This window comes from Gavialis gangeticus, unplaced genomic scaffold, assembly GCF_001723915.1.
Source record: "Gavialis gangeticus isolate Ggan-Ray unplaced genomic scaffold, GavGan_comp1, whole genome shotgun sequence".
NCBI classification, from domain to species: domain Eukaryota; kingdom Metazoa; phylum Chordata; order Crocodylia; family Gavialidae; genus Gavialis; species Gavialis gangeticus.
In genome coordinates, this window is record NW_017729012.1 from 11205983 (window position 1) to 11225777 (window position 19795).

At 46.9% G+C, this 19795-nt stretch overlaps 1 protein-coding gene across 2 annotated transcripts; it reads right to left on the minus strand.

Moving 5' to 3' along the window:
• Positions 1 to 1187: 1187 nt before the first annotated feature.
• Positions 1188 to 19575, minus strand: FOXN1 (forkhead box N1). Of its 2 annotated transcripts, none has more exons than XM_019511265.1 (8): positions 19214 to 19575; positions 18431 to 18934; positions 15765 to 15875; positions 12217 to 12344; positions 10510 to 10606; positions 4441 to 4648; positions 3538 to 4071; positions 1188 to 1613 (listed from the first exon to the last, which is right to left on the minus strand). In XM_019511265.1, exons 1-8 carry the CDS (start codon positions 19334 to 19336, stop codon positions 1363 to 1365), a joined length of 1956 nt encoding a protein of 651 aa, XP_019366810.1. In that variant the 5' UTR covers positions 19337 to 19575; the 3' UTR covers positions 1188 to 1362. The 2 variants fall into 2 exon arrangements, with proteins under 2 accessions (XP_019366810.1, XP_019366811.1); XM_019511266.1 differs by having other exon boundaries at positions 15765 to 15872; positions 19214 to 19574.
• Between the last annotated feature and the right edge of the window lie 220 nt (positions 19576 to 19795).

Consider the following 19795-nt stretch of genomic DNA (forward strand, 5'->3'; position numbering starts at 1 on the left):
GGATGCTGAATTTGGGCATCCCTTACTATCCATAGAAGTGAGTTCTCTCCTGACAGAATAGCAAAGGAGAAACTGGGGGTTTCCCCTCTTATGGACTTTGTATCAGAAAAAAATTCATCTGCAAAGGGTTATGATGTGGTATTCTGTCCAAAACGCATGTGTATACAAGAGTAATGCCTTGCCAGCGTCTATCACTCCTTTCTCTTTTCCTCTTCCTAAAACAAATGGGAAGATTTTTAGGGAGTGTTTTTTCCTCAACTGAAATGTTTTAAAGTTCCTGGCATCACATTTTTCAAGAAGCATTTTATCTTGTTCAAATACAAATATATTCAATAAATAGTTACTTCATAAAAAAAAAACAACACCATTGTACCTGTGGTTTTTTATGTGCTTATGTTTGTGTTCTGAAACATCTGGATTTAAATGGTGTGTATTCTCCTCTGGTTATCCAGATGAAAATGAAGGAATAAGTGGGCATATCTGCATGAGACAGTAAAAAAAATGCTCAGTAGACTAAGCATTAGCATGTCATGGCAAAAGCCGTGCTAATGTGCAGTAGAATTAGTCTACCGTGCATTAGTGTCACTAAAAAGGCATCTGCTGGTGCTACTGCATAATAGTGTCGGTTGCTAGTTAGTATCTGCTAAATTTAATGCGCAGTAACTATGGTGCATGAATGCATGTGTAGACGTGCCCAATATGTATCATTTCCATCCAAGTCAGGGGTCAAACTAAATTGTTCATTTTATTTTATTTTTTTTAAAACAGGATTTGACTTCTTTACAGTAAAACTTGTGAAACTTCCCAGTAAAATATGATTATTGCTGTATATTTTTTTAAGGATACTAGTCCTCTGTCTTGTAATGTTTGCAAGCTTTTAAATGCATGTGTCTTTTTGTCAAAGACCAGTGCATGTTTTTGAATACATTTTTAACATGGATTTTCTGTCATGGTCTGCAGCAGAAGGCATGGACATCACTGACTTGAGCGGTATTTCTTGGGAATATTTTTATTTTTGTTTGCCTTGACTTACATGTTCAATTGCAAGAGGCTCCCATACAAATATTTGACAGCTGTTTGTCTTCTTCAGCTCATCTTTTATTTCGGGAAGATGCAAAAAAGCTGCCAGTGCCTCTTTGGCCAGCCTCAATTTATCTTTAAACTAGCGGGCCATGTGTCCCCCCCCCCCAGCATTTAATATTTTCTCTTACAGGTAGGCTGAGAGAAGGCTTCTATTTCCTGCAGGCCAGCTCTAGAAAAAAAGAGCGAGTTCTTACATGGCTGGACACGGTACTGATTTATTTTAGCTGAAGGTGCCAGAGTGTTGGGACAAAAATAACAGCAGGTAGGTTGGCTTGTGGTTCACACTAATGCTATGGGCTTCGATCCAGGATTGCTCAAGTAGGGTGTAGACACTGCATCCACTTCCATAAATGCCGAGTAAAGGGTGGTAAGCTGGAGGTCAGGTAAGCTGGTGTGGGGGGTGCTGCTGCTGCTGCCGCCATCCACCTGGCAGTGTGGAGGCAAACACTGGGAGGGGGCTGGGGAGGATGAGATGAGAACCAGGGGGTCCGCAGCCAGGCTGTCGTCTTTCAGTTCTTCCCAGAGATTTCCTATAACAAAACAAAACGCTCCGGGTGAGCTTCTGCTTGTGTCTGCGCACATGGTCCTTTACCCAAGGGATCGCTGGTGGGTGTACTCCTCCCGCCACGCACGTCTGTGCTAAAGGAGCCAGAACGGGCTTTCCTCCATGATTTGCCTCCGTGACTAACCCCGAAGTGGCGGAAGACAGACCTTCATTGAAGAAGAGTTCCTAGCTCGCTTTTCAAATGCGGACGGACATAACCTAGCTGTCAGCTGGAAGAGGCACCAGCTGAGTTGCGAGCTGCTGGGGACGATTTATGGGGCAGATCTACCAATCATGCTGATGCCTAATTAATCCAACTGCATGTGCAAATCAGTTTGGTGCACACGCAGATTGCCAGATTGTGGGCTCTCCATCTTTAGAAATTTTAAAGTCCGGGCTAGACAAAGTGTTGGCTGGGAATGGGGTGATGTAGTTGGGGCCGGTCCTGCTTTGAGCAGGGGTTGGACTAGATGCGACCTCCCGAGCTCCCTTCAACCCTCATTGTCTGTGATTCTGTGATGAGCAAAGATTGGAAATGCTGCTGAGAATGTACTCGCCTCCCCCTTTCCCACTGAATGATAGAGTACAAGGGTGACACTAAAGAATAAGTTTAATCACTGCATCAGGGCTGTAGCTTTCTGCTCAGTTTTTGTGCAAACTTCTATGGAAAAGTTTGCACAAAATCAGCAGAGATTTTCTGTGGCAGGGGGAGCTGTCACTACGTTTGTACCCACAGCTGTTCTGACATACCCAGTGCCAGTGAAGGCAGGGTTTGTAATAAGTCTGGCTTGTTACTGAATAGATAGGGACCCCCAGTTATTTGAAAAAGGAGATAAGGCAGAAGGCAGGCATGAAATGTGAGCTCTTGCTGCTTGCACCGTACAGACGTGTGCACACACACATGCATTGCCTCGGCCATCGTGGATGCAAACGCAGGATCCCAAGCACGCAGGTTTCTTCACCATTTGGACCCACCACTGTTCTCCATCGACTTAATTCTTACTGTCAGTGGAGCTAAAACAAATTGCTGGCATTGCTCTGTGCATCTGCACGCTCTCCTGCTGCACGCTGATTTTGCTGCATCTCTGTGAAGGGAACTTGCGTGCCTGTTGTCCAGTGCAAAGGACAAGAGCTACGTATGCAGTAGGGAAGTTGCAGCCTTTAATCTATAGCTGTGTTACCTATACTTGGTCCTTCCACTAACTATTTTTATCCTTTGGAAGTGCCTGATCCAGGGTTTGAGCACCACAGCCATTCAAAAGAAATAATGTTTTGCTTGGAGGAGAAATTTTGGTGACAGCAATATATAATTAATCCTTTGGGAGAACTTGATCAAAGTTAGGAAGTCCATTCAGGGCCCAGCCAAATCTCTGAAGCTCTACATGGGGATAGATTGCACTTTTTTGAACAAAGACGTGGAAGGTATTAGAATATAAAGGATGAAAGGAACCCAAAATTTTCTACGTAAAGCGTAATCAAACAAAGTCATGTCTCCTCATTCTTATGTGATGATCTCTGATGTGCATTTAGTAACTGTGCTTGGGTACTTTTCTCTGGGGAAATATATGTGGAGATGGGGAAGACGGAGTTTGAGAGACTCACTGCCAGATGCAGTAGAGGCAGAGATGAGGGGGTATAAGCTATTTTTCTAGCTCTGAGTCTATTTGTCTTGTCTTGGAAACTTCCTTTATTCACTCCTTGCTGCAGGAGATGGTGAAACATCCTGGACTACTTTTTGGGACCGTGGGAAGGACAAGTCAACAAGGACAGGGAAGTGAGACCCATAAGTCTACTCATAGGTGTTTTTGGTTGTGTTCAGGGCACTGGGGAAAAGATTTTGTGCGGGTCAGATCTCCTTTGGCAATGCACACAATGAGCAAGCGCATGTCAGTGGAAGATGAGGCACTTACCTTGGAGATCAAAATCAGTCAGGGATGGATTAAGGGCGTCGATGTCATTGCTCAGGTCGCCGTCTTGCATGAGCGTGTCCTGCATTGTTCGGGTCGCAGACTGCTCCGTCAGCATCTTCATGCCATGTATAGGAGGAGTCTGAGCTGGCAAGGGGGAGTCCTGGGTGGTGCTAGGCTGTGCCCTGAGTTCACTTTGGGTATCTCCAGAAGGGAATATGGTCTGAGGGATTCCTGGTGATTGCTGCATTAACGTAGTCGAGATTGGAGGAAAGCCCTGTGATGATGCATAGCACGAAGAGTGGTGCCCTCCGAGCAAACTTGGTAGCGGGTTCTTGGCACATAATGGTCCTGGTGGATGAATAGCATGCAAAGACTGTGGGATACCAGACGAGAGGGATGGGTCACACAGAGAGTGGGGCTGGACTAACATCTGTCTGGAAACCCCCGATGAACTTTTGACTCCATTTGGATTGCAGGCCATGACGGAAGGCCTCAGTTTGTCCATCTTCTCTCCTATCAATGTGTCGAGCTCTTCTAAAAAGAGAAATGGAACAAAACCAAGTTACAATGTGACTTTTTGCCAGGTATTGCCCGCTCTGCATTGAGGTTGTCCTCTCCTCGGGGTGTGGCTAGGATTTTAGTGATGCTCCGGAAATGGCTGTACAGGACGTGGTTGACGTGTCCCATTAGCAATGTTGGGAACAAAGCCAACTCTTATTTTATCCTTAGACTTTTCCTGCTTTTCCCGTCTGCCAGCCACTTCCTAAACAGGAGGACCATTTCCCTTCCCAGCATCCAAATCCTCTTCTATTGCTTGAGTCTCAGTGTATTTATGCTGCATGCCCCTAAGAAAAGGGTCTGTGGGCCACTGCTTGACAATGAATGTGTTAGGCTATTACTGACCTGGCTTGGCCATACTCTTCCTCACAGCGACCGGATCTTTCCTCTTCCATTTCTGGAGCTCTTCCTGCATCTTATCGATTTTGGCTGGATTCAGTGCCCACAGACAGCCTTTCCGAGAAGAGCTGCCTGACTTATTTTCAACTTTCTCAAAGCACTTGTTCAAGGATAAGTTATGGCGTACAGAATTCTTCCAGCCGTCCGGAGCTGTCTGGAAAAACCAAGTCAACCGATGGTTAAAAGATTCCCCCACCAACTTCCTCTGCCTCCAGGTCTGAAAGAGAAGCTCAAGAGGGGGTAGCTCGGCATTGTTTTAATGAAAATAAAGACCTGCCACCAGAGCGGCTTGGCAGAGAGAGTGACCAAAGGAATCAAAACTGAAAGAGGACCATCAATTCACATTGGTGTTTTTTTTCTCCAAGGGATCATTACGACATCATCCTAATAACAGACATGCTCCTGTTTTAGACCCATTTATTTTTAAAGGACATAAGCAAGGGTTTCTCTCTCTCTCTCTCTCTCTCTCTGGGAATTTGTTCTGGGAGGTAATGCAGAGCCCGCTCTCAGGGACTCTTTCCTGAGTGGGATTTTTCAAGCCCAGTCTCATGGTTGATTACTCCCATTCCCTAGCTGCGTTTGGATGAAGTATAGCTACGTGGTCGTGTCGGGTTGTTAGGAAGCGATGAAAAGAATCGTCATCAAACGTGCTCATACAGAGCTTTGTGTTGTTCAAAAGACCTCGCATCAAGGAAGGCGATTTATGCCTTATTTATACAAGAGATTCCTGGACCGCAACCCCAGGTCCCCTTGTGTCAAGCTAGGGCATTCAGTCCCGATGCACAGAGCTGTGCCACAGCTACACGTTTTCCAAAACTCACTGAGCTCGGTGAAATGACCCCTTCCCACGCAGCCTTGACTTTAACAGGCTTGAAATCAGGTCCTGAATCACTAATCCATTTCTTGCCACAGCCTAGCCCTTTCTTTGCTTGCCTGCTCTCTAAGTACTGAGTAGGTTTTGGCAATGAGCTTTGCAACATCATCGCTCCAGGCAGTAGGCTGCAGGTCAGATTAAAAGGCTGAGACCAGAATATATCCCCGATTTGCACATTGCAATACCTAGAACTGACAACTTCTTTTGGCCAAGTGCTTTTTGCAATCGCATCAATGCAGGTACAGTTCTTTTCTGTTGATAGTTCTGTTATTTCTTTCTCTTGGAACAAAGGTAACCGCGCACAGATGATCAATATGTGAAGACGATTCAAAATGGCAAGGACGCTTAGGGAGAAATCCCCATCATATTCTGACTTTGCAGGGGAATGGTCCTGGATATTTCAACAGCGGATTTACCAATGACATGAAGGATTAAATGCAGAGCTCTCAACACGGTGTTATGTAACCGAGTTACGCAAAGGAGCCGTATCCCTGGTCTGTTTTATCCTTGGCTACGCTCTATTTAGACTTCATCTTATTTTCCAACTAGACATCAAATGGGTGTCAGCATGCCAATGCAGGTGTACAAAAAATACTGTGTAGCCAAAGGGCTGAGTCTGAAGTCATCCAGATGAGATGAAAACAATTTCAGAACTTGACTATTTTGGGTTAATTTTTCTCATTATTTTTTAAGCTGGCTCTCGAACCTGACAGTTCTTTTGGTTGAACAATACATGTGTTACCTCAGCAAAACAAAGCCTTTCATTTTTATTCAAGTGCTCTCCAGTTAATGAGATAAACAAGGCTCCCTCCTTGCCTGGGGGCGGAATTCGGTACTTAATTATGGAGACTCGGAACAAGGGGAATGATGATAAAACTTGGTGCAGAAAACAAGTTTTCGGTGCTGTTTAGATTTGGAAACAGGCTGCTGCAAAAGAGAAGGAAATGGTTCTGCCTGGTGCTGCTCGTACCCAGAACTATTTCTGCTCTTTGATTAATAACTGCTTAAAGGGAAGTGCAAGCAGAGTTCGGGACCCTCCCCCCCCCGAGCAAGGGCCTGAGCCAGCAGGCTGCAGAGGCTTCCTCCAGTCCGGCGCATCCTGTATCCATTGAAGTGGGGGCGTTGTGCAGCAGCAGGAGGCGGGGAGGGTGCACGTGCCCTTGGCAGCGCATGCCTGGTGGTCAGGGCCCTGTCTTGGGTGGTGATGATTAGGGTCTGCAACCCAGGTCTCCTGCTCCTTGGACCAGTGCTGTAGCCACAAGACTATTAACAAAGGAGTGGGCATCACCATCTCTTTGGCGTGAGGTTTTAAAGAAAAGTGCCCGTAGCTGTTGTGCTTTGTACTGGACCCAGTGCTGTGGGTGTGTGCACTGAGTGTGCTCTCAGCACACGCCCTGGATTGGGCCCTTCGGGGATAGAGGTACGGCTCCTGCTGGTTTCTGGATCCTGGTGGGGCTTAGGTGGGGGCTGGGTGCCGACCTGCTTAGACAATGGAAGTCGTGGGCACGGTTGGCAGGCAGAACAGCTAATGCCTTGGGAAGTTTCAGGCTAAAAAGGGAGGTGTCTGATGAGTTTCCAGGACTGCTGAGCAGAAGGGTTTTGCATTGCTGTTTTGGACTTGTGCACTCAAAGTCCACTGGAGTCCAGTTTGAGGCATCTAAGTCCTTCTTGGGATCTGGCTGATAGTGGCTGACAGCGTTTTTGTTCACCTTGAGGCTTTCTAAAGTTGCAGTATCTGCAGACGTGGTGCGTTAGCATCCAAAACCTCCTAAAGCCTTTTTTGTGTTCAGCTGGGAACCAACTAAGACATGTTCTGGATCTTGCTCGGTAAATACAGAAAACAGAATTGCACCCTGCCCGGTGCCTGCCAAGGCAAGAGTGGGAAACTGGAACTTATCAGCGTGCGGCTGCTGGAGGTTTGAGATTCCTGCTTCTATCTGGAATCTAAATGTGCTCTTCCCTGGCTTTGTTTCAGGACCACTTAGTGGAATAAAGAGTGATTGCTGAAAGCACCAAGCCTCTAAGTTTAAGGAGCCCTGGTGTTGACTTGCTGCAGATTCCTTTCATTACAACATGAATCAGTCATAGAAGTAAGTACCTGTTAACAGAAACCAGCAAAAATGAGTCAACATCCCTTCCCTCTTATAACTTGCTAACTTCCACTCTTTTGGCCCATGTGATGTCATCATCGGTTTGCTATTTTGCCAGTCATCAGAGTTTTGTGGGCAAGATAGAACTTGAAGTTCTACAGTTAAAAACAAGCCAAAAAACTCCCTTTTATGGTGGGAACTACTTTATCCACCATAAAGAAGCAAAAAAAGGACAGAAGCCCACCTTTTTTCATCTTTGCAGGTCATGCTGAGCTTGCTACCAGCCAGGGCTCAAGTGAACAAGAAAGACGTTCTTCTGGAGTCGGATGTGCTTGGTACTGAATGATGTCATTTTTGCAAAGAAGCAGAACATGAGATTTTATTGCTGGCCCTGTCAATTAGGGATTACCTGTCTGCCTCGTCCCTACTTTGCAGACCTAATTAATGCTCCTGCTCAGCAGGAGGGAAGACGGGAGTGGCATGTGCTTCCCAGAGGTTGTCAGAAATGGCAGGGTGTGTGCTGTGAAATAGCTCTAGAGACGTTAATGAGGGAGCCAAGCAAATGGGTTTGTTCTGCAGCATGGTGCCGGGAGAGGAGCAGGCTGATCTCCAGTATTTTGGGCAGGGGAAAGCCAGCCCCAGTGCTCTGGCCAGGGGTCAATGTGCACCTTCATCCTGGTCACTAAAGGAACGAGCTGTGACCATCGAGGTGAAATCGGACCCCTGTAGGGGAAGGGCTGAGTGCAGAATTTGGGTGATGGAGAGGAGGAGTGAGCCTGCCCGTACAGTCCCAGGAGCCCACACCCTTTCTAGCCTCTCGGCCCATGGACGGGATCTCCAGTTTCCAAGACTGAGTCTTTGGTTAGTCATGTTAACTACTGGAAGGGAACAAAAATACCACAAAGAGAAACCTTACTCAGCTTACTCTCTATAGACCCACTGATCCAGACCGTCCCTTGAAGTTTAAAGAGTCCTCTGATCTTGCAAAGCCCTTTCTCTTTACATCTAGCTCTCAGGAGAAGGGAGAGGTACTTCAAAGCGCAGTTCTGCTTTAGCTGCATGGATGTTTTTTCAGGACGTAGGAGTTGGATCACTCTGTTTCAACTAGAAATGAGACTGTTGCATCAGAGAGGCTGAATTTGCTGTTGCAGCGAGGAGAAGTTAATTGACTGGGGCTTGTCATTTAATGTCTCCCAGCAAGATCCCATGTGCATTTTGTACGTGTTTTTCCCTGGCTGTAATTGCTTCCCCACCTATCGGTTCCATGTTCTGTAGTTACCGGAGATTTCTAATAGCAACGACAAAGTTTTCTGTGCCTGATTTCCAAGGGGAATCGTCGAATTAGTATCTTGAAAGATCCCAAAGACAGCAGGCAATGCAAAGGGCAGAAACCTATTGTGCAGAGGATTCCCCTAGCTGAGTATGGATTGGAAGTAACTGCAGCAGGTTACCCACAAATAAGCGGTATTATTTTTCTCACTTTTCTGTTTCTTTTAAGAAGTTTGGGGTGAAACTGTGGAATCAGACGGCTGTCAAATGGACTAGCGTGCAAAGCGGTTCTTCCCCCAGAGCGTGCGCTCGCCCCTCTGCATAGTTCTGTGTCTGCAGCAAACTCAGACTGATCTTGGGGGAAACCCGGTCCTGACTGTCTCTTTTTCAATGCCTTAGTGGAAGGGCACGAGGGTCGGAGAAAAGGGCAGCTCCAGAGTCGTCTTGAGTGGGAGGGAAAGACTTACATGAGGTATCAGAAATGGCTCAGCCTCTCTGATGGGTGCAGGGAGAGCGTGCATTTAGCAGTGTCTTTGTGGAGAGGATGGGTGTTGCCCTGGAAGTGCGAGCTGTCAGGAACACACTTTACCACCCAGAGCAGGAAGGTAGACTTAGTCGATCTGGATTTTTCCTGGCCTAGGAAACCTCCTATTCATGTGAGTAGAAGCAGCAGTGGGTTTGCAGACTGTTTCTTCTAGTCATCTCAGGCAGTATCTTCTGAAAACAAATCCATCTGGTGCTGTTAGATTTGCAAAACGTGCATTTTGTTGTATTTTAAATGAATTTCTTTTTCTGCTAGAAAGGCACTGCATTTCTTCTTCCATGCACCAGCACAGGCATCGGATACAGATGGAGTAGTCGAGGCTGAATCTTTTTCTCCCGTTCCCTTGCGTCCAGCCACCAGCTGAGTAGCGCTGATTCGTTCAGCAGGCAGCTATAGACTAAGGAATAGTTTACGAGAGGACATAGATACACTACACCCTGGAGAACTCTCTCCTCCTCTTCCTCCTTCATGCCATGCTACATCCGTCCCTTCTGCCCTTTCACCTTCCTGTGGGTCGCAGTTTCATCTAGCCTCACTGCGAGTTACCACTTCCTTCCTATATTGCTTCAAGAGTTTTCTTCTTATGCCATAGAGCGTTTATGTTTGAGTTCCCTTTTTGCCATTTTGTGTGGTTGTTTTGTTGGGTTTTTTTTAAACCTCTTATTTTTCTGCATATTTATTCTCAATAGGAAATATTACTCTTGTTGCTTTCATTCCCTCTTGGGGCATTTATACATGACTTGCTCTGTATTTCTACTACGGTTTTTCTTGAAGCATCAACAGGTATAAAGCCTGGTGCTGAACATTACAGACCTTGTTTAAATCTAACTGTAATCCTTCTCCTCCTGGTATTGTCCCACACAGTACTCCAGTGGGGGCCAAACTTTTTTGGCTGATGTGCTCCAAATGAGCCCTGCACCCTCCTTGAGTGCCACGTCTCCTTCCCTTGCCCGATCTGCTGACTGCTCCTTGCCTTTTTTGACACCGGACTGTCTGTTCCCTCCTCGGCCCGCTACATGCCACCACACAGACTGGCTGTGCCACTTGTGACGTGTGTGCTGCAGACTGGCCACCCCTGCAGCACTCAGGTAGGCTGTGTAAGCCCAAGTCGTGGCCTGGGCAATCATTAGACTCAGGGACTAGGAGAAGTACAGCCCAGCACTTGTTAGATATTACACCTGAGAGCTAATACATGCAAACAGACCGTTTCAATGGAGTGGAGTAAAAGAGGAGCTCACCTTAAAATAAGGGAAATGTTCCGTCATGAAATTGTAAATCTCGCTGACTGGCAGGCTCCCCGTCTTGCTGTTCTTGAGTGCCATGAAGATCAGGATGCTTTGGGGATAAAAGGACAGAGAGAAGGCAGTCTTGACAGCTAGTCTCACATGAGTTGGCTTTATGTGGTTTTTCAGAAACAGCAAAATTATTTTTCAGCACACGCAATTCCTCTCTGGCTTTCACTGCCATAAGATGAACCCTGGTGATTGCACGGGTTACCATCGCATTGCACACACAGCATCTGCCTTCAGTGCAATTATATCAGGGTAAATCTGTTGCACCACACAGTAAAATCATACCCCAGGCCTGAGCGGTTAGTTTGGGGGCTTGTGCCGCTTGGTGGGTTTTGTTGTTGTATCTTTTTAACACTGAGCTCAGTCGCTCCAAGTCGGTGGTTTTCAACCTTTTTTTCACCCTTTGGAAATTTTGAATGGAAATGTGGACCCCTCTGAATTGTAGGTGTGGGCATTCGCATACTTTTGATTGATCATAGTCATCTTTCACGGACCCCTTAGACATCGTCTGCGGACCCCCAGGGGTTGGCGGGCCAGAGGTTGAAAACCACTGCACTATGTGGATAAAGGTCCCAAAAGGAGAGTCAAGTGATGATTTTTCGTCATTCTTTGTCACATGTACATGGTCAAATCAGGATGTGTATAAGCACCCACAGTGAAAAAGGCTGCAAACGGATATTGCACTTACCTGGAATAAGTCATTTTATCCCAGGACAAAGTGCAATTGTACAGATGTCCATGCCAATGTCCCAGGATAAATCCTAAAAACATTTCCCAGATAAGAAGCAGTAATGCTTTATCCTGGGATATGCAGAGCACAGCTGTACAGATATCCTGGGACTGCATCACTGGATCAGTGACAGGAAAGCGGCGGTTCATTCAGCCATTTGCTAAACCCTGATTAGATGGGCGATGTGTGTACACGCCAGTCCTGGGATACACGCAGGGACAAATGCAACATCTACTCCTAGCTGCAGTCTGAAACCTGAGGTTTCACTGCACTGCTTTACTCTGTGCAGACAGCACTGATGCCCTTGGGTTTAATATTACCAAAGAAGGAGCAGACAAAGGGCATTCATGTTTCTACAGGGAAACATTGTTTGTACCTGTTCAGAAAGACCATGATACATAACTTACGGTTTTACTTATATGTGCAGGTGCATAATTTCCCCATCTCTCCTATTTCTGGACTGACCCTATTCAGCAGGAAAGAATTAGCACCAACTCGCATGCTGGAAAGGGTGACCAGCGGCCAAAAGCCACACACACAGGAGACTGCAGATGCCCAGTGCCACCTCTCAGGTACCTGAGGGGCACTTAGGTCTCCCTTCCATGGTGGCACATGCACCCCACTGGCACGCACCAGCCCCTAGAGCCGGATGGATGGAGCAGGACCACACTGAGACACTTGGCCCTATTCAACGTCCTTAGCCCTGTTTTGATGTTATGTTTTTTGTTTTACGTGCCCAAGACTCTGCAAAATGCTCACTGGCTTTTTTTCTGCCTAATGAAACTCTTGTGTCTTGGCTCGGAGGCTGGGACATCTCCTGATAAATGGGAGCAAGCGCGTTTTCACTCGTTATGTACCGAGGACAGGCTGTGTGCAAACTGATGCTTCCCCAAACTGTCAGACTTGAGCAAACCTTGTGTTACCTGTAGGAGTAGATCGGCTTTGGAAATAGAGGCTGGTGGGACTCTTGGCTTCCTTGAGGAGCGATCCTCTGGTAGGGGTACTGGGACGAAGAGAGATAGGTCACAGGATAGCTGCTTCCTGGAGAATACTGGTGTACAACAGGAGAGAAACCAACTGGCTTAGAAACTGAAGAGGCAAAAGGTCCTTGAGATGTTGTCTTTATTAACAACAGCAATGCCATGTTATTTGTAAGGACCCCTTTCCCCCACCCATCCTGGTATCACACGGATAAAGGGATGCTATAAAATGACCTTGCTAAGATGGAGAAAAATATCAAAACAGCATGGGATGCTTAGCACAGTAAAGTGCACTACGAAGACTCATCCTCTGAAGTCAGACATAAGATTAAAGCCATTAAAGTACGTTACAGACTTAAAAGAGGGGCTCAGCTGCATTTTTTGGTTGTCTTTGGTTAAAAGCAGTGAAGGGGGTAAAGACAGAAATCCAATGGAGCAGAGCTTGTACAACGGGGTCAGCACAAGGCCATTACTGTTCGCTGACTTTGGACATCAAGGTAAAACTTTGAATGCATTAATGATGTCAGCGCAGGCATGAAAACAAATGCATTGTAAAATGCGCTGGGCGCCGAGGTGCTCTATCCCATCCAGCTGCAGAGCAAGACGCAGAACCTGAGCTCTGAGCGTGCTGCCCAGGGGGCCAGGCCGATCCCTGCACCCTTGTTCTTGCATCGCTTCCACGCGTCGTCCCTCCTTGCCCCAGGAAAATACAAACCGGGCAACATTTCAGCCCTGAAAACTTCTATAAATTCTGTCTTCAAGGGCTGCCTGCCTTGTCCTCCTGTGTTCAGCATGGTTATCAGGGAAGATTAGGTATTTATATGGTAATTTGGGTTTTTATTAGCTTCAGTGGCTCCTTTGGAAGGAAAGGAGACTGAGCTGGAACTGGCTCTGATGTCATCACCAGAAGAGAGGACTGGGCGTTTTAAAGACTATTTCTGTTTTATTGGTTTCATTGCTCCTATTTGAGGGAACTGGGGCTACAGAATGGTCTTGTGTGACGGGCTCCTGCTTGTTTTACAGTGGCAGAACTGGCATGAAGGTGTCGGTGTTTTATGGTGGGTGAGTGTCTCCAATTAGTGTCGCATGTCTGCAGTTGTTTTGAGGTGAGGAAGGTGGTGGTTTCTCTGCTGGGCTACTCTGCCCTGCGCTCGGCAAAGGGGAGGAGAAGCAGTTTCATCTCGTGGACAAAACTGACAAGGGAGCGGATCTGTTGCCTCTTGGCGTGGCACGGAGAGCCTTCTCTGGCTGGTTTGCTGGTGTGCTCAGCTTTAGTTCATAGGCAGATAAGGTTATTTGGGTAAATCTGATATAGTTTCATAGCTGGTCGGGTTGGAAGGAACCTCAGCAGATCATCGAGTCCGACCCCCTGTCACGGCAGGAAAGAGTACTGGGGTCAAACGACGCCAGCAAGGTGTTCATCCAGCCTCCTCTTAAAAACCCCCAGGGTAGGGGCCAGCACCACTTCGCTTGGAAGTTGGTTCCAGATCCTAGCCGCCCTGACCGTGAAATAGCACCTCCTGATATCTAGCCTAAAATAAAAATATCTTTTATTAGACCAATTAAAAGAATTATAAAGTAATAAAAGATATTGGATTGACCCAAAGAAGCTTGTCTGCTTGCGACAGCGACAACCAACCCCCCTGGGACAGCTTCAGTGCAGGGTCACCTGGTTGTGATGGGGAGGCCGCTTACTCATCCGACTGGCCCCCTGGCATGACTGGGGTGGTAAGTCTGCCTACTACAGTCTAGGCTGCCGTGGCCTCTCGCTGTCCTCGGGGCTCTTGTCCATGTTTCCTTAGCTTTTCCCATAGGAATGAGAGAGGCACAAGTACGAAAGCGCTACCAGAAACCGGGTGCTTGGGGAGGGCTGTCACGGTGCCGGCCTGCAGGTGGATGGAGACTTCCCTATGGTGCGGCGCTTGTTGCGTCTTGCCCAGCTGCTCCCAGAAGGCGTGTTGCAGCCGCTGCACCGTAAGGTTTTGGTTTTTAATCCAGTTGATGCCAATGTTTAATAACAGAGCTGGCATCGAACCAAGAGCGAAAGGGGAGGGGTGTATGTCCACATAGGGAATAATGTGGAAAAGAAGGGTATTTGGGGCACACGGATTCTCTCCCTTTTTACTTTTGCAATGGCCTGTGCAGAGCTGTGGGAAGGTGCGCAATGCAGCTGGCAAGCTGCAGCGAGATTGTAGGGGCTGCACTGCAACTTCATAGCTGCAACAAAGGTTTTCCCATAAATATGATTTTTGAATCTTCTCCTCCCTCCCCACAAAGGGAAAAAAGAAAAACAGTATATCTGTATCAATGTTGTTGGATTGTGACTGTGATCGAGACCACTTTTCTAGTGAATTTGAGATCAATGGCAGGAGCTTTTCATGGACTGTGACAGAGGAAGGGGTGCTGGTGATGATGAGGGATTTTCCGTTCCTTTTTGACCACTTGGGAAGAAAAATGTTGCCTATGTTAGAGTTCAGGCTAGGTTTGGTTAGGTGGCAGCTCCAGGGATGAGCCTGAGAAGCAAGAGGAAGGTCCCTGCCCAGGCTTCCTGACTTAGCCCCGGTGTGGGGAAACCCTTTCTTCCCCCGTCACACCTCCCAAAGCTTCTGCTCTTCCAAACCCTTCCTGCACTTGTGCACTTCCCAGGCCTGTAGGAAGAGCATCCAGCTCCTGCAGCGCTGAGGTGCAGAAATAGATGGAAGAAGCAGGAATACCAGGGAGGAGAAAATGTGGTGGGCATCACCCCATCCTAGCAGAGAGCCCCTCTCCTGCTGAGGATTTGGTTGCCAGAGGTGCACAGAGGTGCCAACCAGAATGGGAAGCCCATTGGGCAAGGTGTTGCACAGACATGCACTGAAAGATGTCTCTGCTCCCAAGAGCTTATACTTTAATGACTACCCGTGGGATGGGTGGGTGCAGCACACAATAGAGGGAGTGGAAGCGGAGGGAGGAGGAGAGTAACAGTAATAGGATGGAGCACATGGTTTGCCGTGTGCAAGCCTTGGTTCCCAGGGCTCACTGCGGCTCACCCAGCTCCCACCCCGCCAGGGCACAGGACTCGCAGGAGTGCTTCACTACTTAAACTTGGGTTTTTAAAATGATTTTCTAAGCTTATTAGTGCTCAAGGGGGCCATATCCAGCTGTGACACTCAGGAAGAACAGACACAATTCCCAAGATCGGATGGAGCTGGCACATATCCCTTCCACCAGGTTACCACACCAGTTTTACGTGGCAGTGGCTGCAAGAGAAGACACAAGCAGCACTGCTTTCCCATTTCTACCACTTAATATTTCTGGCAGCACCTAGGTTTTAAAAATAATTTGGATCTATTTCTTCTCGATGCCATTTTTGGAAGGAAAATGGGAATATTATCTATTCACTATCAAATTTCCCCAGCAAGTGTAAATTTAGCCAACACCGTTAGCTTGTTCCTTGAATATTATCTCCAGTCTGCAGTGGGAAATGCAGTTTGTCCGCACGGTGCACCTACCTGCTGGAATGGGTGCGAGGAGCAGTACATCTCTTGCACCTGAGACTGGTAACAGTACAGACCGGGCTGCCCTTCCAGTGACAGGCCTTTAAGGCTGACCTCTGAATCCTGCTGAGATATATTATTGGAGGTGTAATTGGGAAAATGCACTGAATTTTAATCAAAATAAGCTGGCTAGATACTGTCTTAGCCTTTAGATGTTTTCTCTGCTTTTCTTGACTTCCTTCTATGCTTGTTAGAAGTAGAAAACATCGTGCGTTAGAGCCCCCACAGTAAGCATCTCATCCATCATTTCTGTGTAACTACAATTGTAAAGAAGACCATTACGATTTTCTAACAAAAATATGAAAAGTCCAGATGATAATTTCTTTTGCCTTTTCCCTTCAAATACTTGAACAGTCATCCTGAGCTCATCGGGTCCCTCTCTGCTTCAGCACTATCTCAGCTTGTTGTTAGCGGACGGTTTGCACAAAGCTGGAAGGAGTCGTTGGGAAGAGGAGAGACCGAATAGTGCAGCTGGGGAGATTACCTTGGGAGAGTTGGTAACAGCTCAATCACTACTTTCCTGTCATCTGTGCATTATGTTACAAAAATTGTTGCACAGGTTTGATCAGGGCCTAATGAGTGGGTATAGTGTATGTGCATTTGAATAAACATAGATCTAACAGGCCTTAAGCAATCCTGGCCACTTGCTTAGGCCATACATTTAATCTGTTTCTATCGACTATTACAATTCAACAGGATCAGCCTCTGCAGCCTAAGCATCTCTTTCTTTTCTGTCTAATTATCACCAAGAAATAATCAATAATATTTTGGTGCGACATGCCAGAAAACACTACGGTCCCCTGATGGCTAATCCTGGCTTGAGCGTATTTTAATCAGTTGGCACTTTGCCCATAAATGCTAATAGACATGTGAGTGATAAAAAGGTGTCTTTACTTTGGCTTGTGCAGCATGAGAGGGATAGCCAGGGTGAGATGGCCAAATGTGATCTTGAGATTTTAATTCTGAAAATTGTGCAAACTACAAATTGAAAAAAAAAAAATTAAAAGTCATTATTCGCAGGTTTTTAGAATTCAATACCATATTCAGTTTTCAAGTGAGTTCAGACACCATTCAAAATCAGGGTCATTGCTTTATTATTCTTATTTTTAAATAACACCAAAAACACTTTTAAAGTATTTGAAAGGGTCAGCCGGCTTTATATATTTCCTAATAACTGCTCTTTGACTAATCTTAATACTAGGAAAACTTGCTGCAAATGTACAGTGCCCAAACCTCCTTAGAAAGCTGTGATCTCAGAGTTCCCTTAAATTAGCTGACTGCATCTATTGCACTAGCGTCGATCACCACAGAACTGCAAACGGTGAGCGTGCCGTCTTGCACGCTGTGCAACAGATGGGTTTTCCTCTCTGGCAATGCCAATCAAATAGAAGTGACCTCAGAGATGGGCCTTCCTGCATCCAAAACATCTACTGAGATGCTAGACTTCCCCACTTCCTCTTACTACCAATTAGTGATTGAAAGCTAGTCTTGGAAAAACTGGCATGTAATTATAGCAGCAAGGAAGTAACCTATGCTCGTGGAATTACAGTCACAGAAGCTTTCCTACCCAAGTATCAATACTGGGTGGGGAAAGCGTAGTGGGCTTTAGCTGTTATTGAGAGGGTGATAGCCTTTGGTAATGCCCTGTCCTCTCTTAGGTAACTGGACCGTGGGCGTTAGGGTTCTCATCTGTCAGGGCAGTGATTCTCAACCAGGCACCAGCAGATCCTTGTAAAGGTGCCACAGGGTGCTGCACAATAGGAGGACTGTTAAGTGTGCAAACACCTACACATGATTCACAAGATAAACCCGGGGCTGTCAAATAGAAATCCACATAGTGTCAAAGCCATTCTGCCCTGCTACAATCTTTCTGAGATCTTGGCAGCAGAAGAATGGCTCTGGTATTTTTTTTCTGTAGCCAAAAAATGAGTGAACTTCATTTTTGAAATGAGGTGCTGCTAAATTCAGAAAAGATCTTGATCCTAAAATAGTTGAGAGCCAGTGCTTTAGTGTCATGCACACATCTTGAATGTATTTTATCCTTTGATTGTTTTACTCTTTGCAGGTGCTTAGGTAGGAACGGCAGGAAGTTTAGGAGCACACTGGGCATCCAGGGGGTTGACCGCCACAAACGAACAGGCTTTTAAATACCACTGCCCTTGTCTGTAGCAGGATCTCAATGGGGTTTAAACATCATTGAATTAGGATGCGTTTGTTAACATCCCTTCTTCTAGTGCACGACTATAGGAAGGAGAAAGGGAAGGTCGTAACAAATGTGAGTGTGGCCAATGCACACATCCATGTGTTTGACACTAATTGCTTTGAGAACTTCCAGCCCCACAACAGACTAATTGGTGATGACTGACCTGTTGTAGGGAAAGAATTGAGCGTTTTGGGTCCACATAATGGATTTCTAGGCAAATGATCTGTGTCCATGGATTTTTTCTACGAGTTAATTTTAGCTGGGGAAAAGGTGTAGGATAGGGAACCGCACCAAAGGAATTGTTTATAGACTCTAACCTGGAAAAAGATTAATGGTGGGGTTATGCCATGGAAAAGAGAACTGTTTGCAAAAGTTGACCTGGACCATGCTAGCAGCCCTGGGTCATACAGCAACTCACCAAGGCTTGAGTGCCGGGATCTGGGCCCCGGGTGTTGTACTGGAGGCTGTTGCACCATGTTTGCTCCGTGGAGATGTTGGGAACGTGTGTGGGAAAGGCCTCTGTCTCTCCCGTGCCTGTAGATCCTGGCAGCTCTTCAAAAGTCTCAACGCTGCTTGCATTTTTGAAGGCATGATCATCCAGAGCGAGGGCTTGATGGCTTTCTTGGAAGACCTCCTCACTGATCTGCCTCTTGTAAGGATGGAAGGGGTTCCTGGTGCTCTTGAGAAAGCTGCCGTAGGTCCCAGCCGTGTTTTCGTCGTAGCTATACCTTCTGAATTTGTCCAGACTGTGGGTGGTTTTAAACTTGCTCCTCGCAGCATGGATGGCTTGGCTGGCAGGGAATCTCCCGTGAAGTGGGTCATGGGCTGGAGAAGAGGGGCTGGGGCTGTGCGACGAGTCTGAACCCTTCCTTTCTGTCCTGCTGTCCAGATCGTACGCCTGGCAGCTGAAACTGGGATTATCCTGCAAGGCACAAGTGACACCCATTTAGGAGGAGGATTTGGTTATTTTCCAGTCCATAAACAACTCGCTGGATGACTAAGCCTTATAGAAATGTCATGCCAAGTATTGCTCCTTTTCCAGGTAAGCGTTCCTACCCTTTTGGTGCCTACTTTTATCCGTCTGATTTCTGAGCCTGTTGCCTTGGACGGAGAAAGAAGAAACTTGACACAGCAACTGCTTAAGCTGTCTATCAGGCTTGTGCTTTTTGGAGATGGAAAGGAAAAGGCACATCTTACTCACAGCTTGCTGCTCTGGGGGGCTGGAGTCTCCCTGCATCTGCATGAGGTCGTCTTGTTGGTCGCTGTTCAGTGTGTCCGAAGAAGGGAACTTAATACTGGCTTGGTCCTGAAGCAAGGAAACCATTCCCAAATCACAGCCCGATTAAAAAAAAAACAAAAAAACAAACCCTGTGGGAATGAAACCAAACCGTTAATAAACAGGAATCTAGATCTGCTCAAGCGGGTGTCTGCTGGGAATGGGCAGCCTCTCATGTCCTGTTTAGAGGTCTCGGGCTCCTTCCAGCACCCTGCAGTGTAGCCGGGGCCGGTCTGACTGATGCTCGGCGTGGTTTCCTCTCCATCGGAGTGCACCCGCTCCAAACCGGGGCCTGTGGAGGAAGGCCTCTGATCCAATCGAGAAACCAAAGCTGTGACCACTCGTTCCCTGAACGTGCTACAGGATTGCCAGGACCTGCCAGCTTCTCATTCGTTTCTACTCGGGGAGCGGTGTTGTGCAGGAGCTGGCACCCAGCTCCGACTCCGCGGAGAGACTGTATGAAGCTAGCCGTGCCATCTTACGGTGGTGCGTGTATGCCTGTGAATT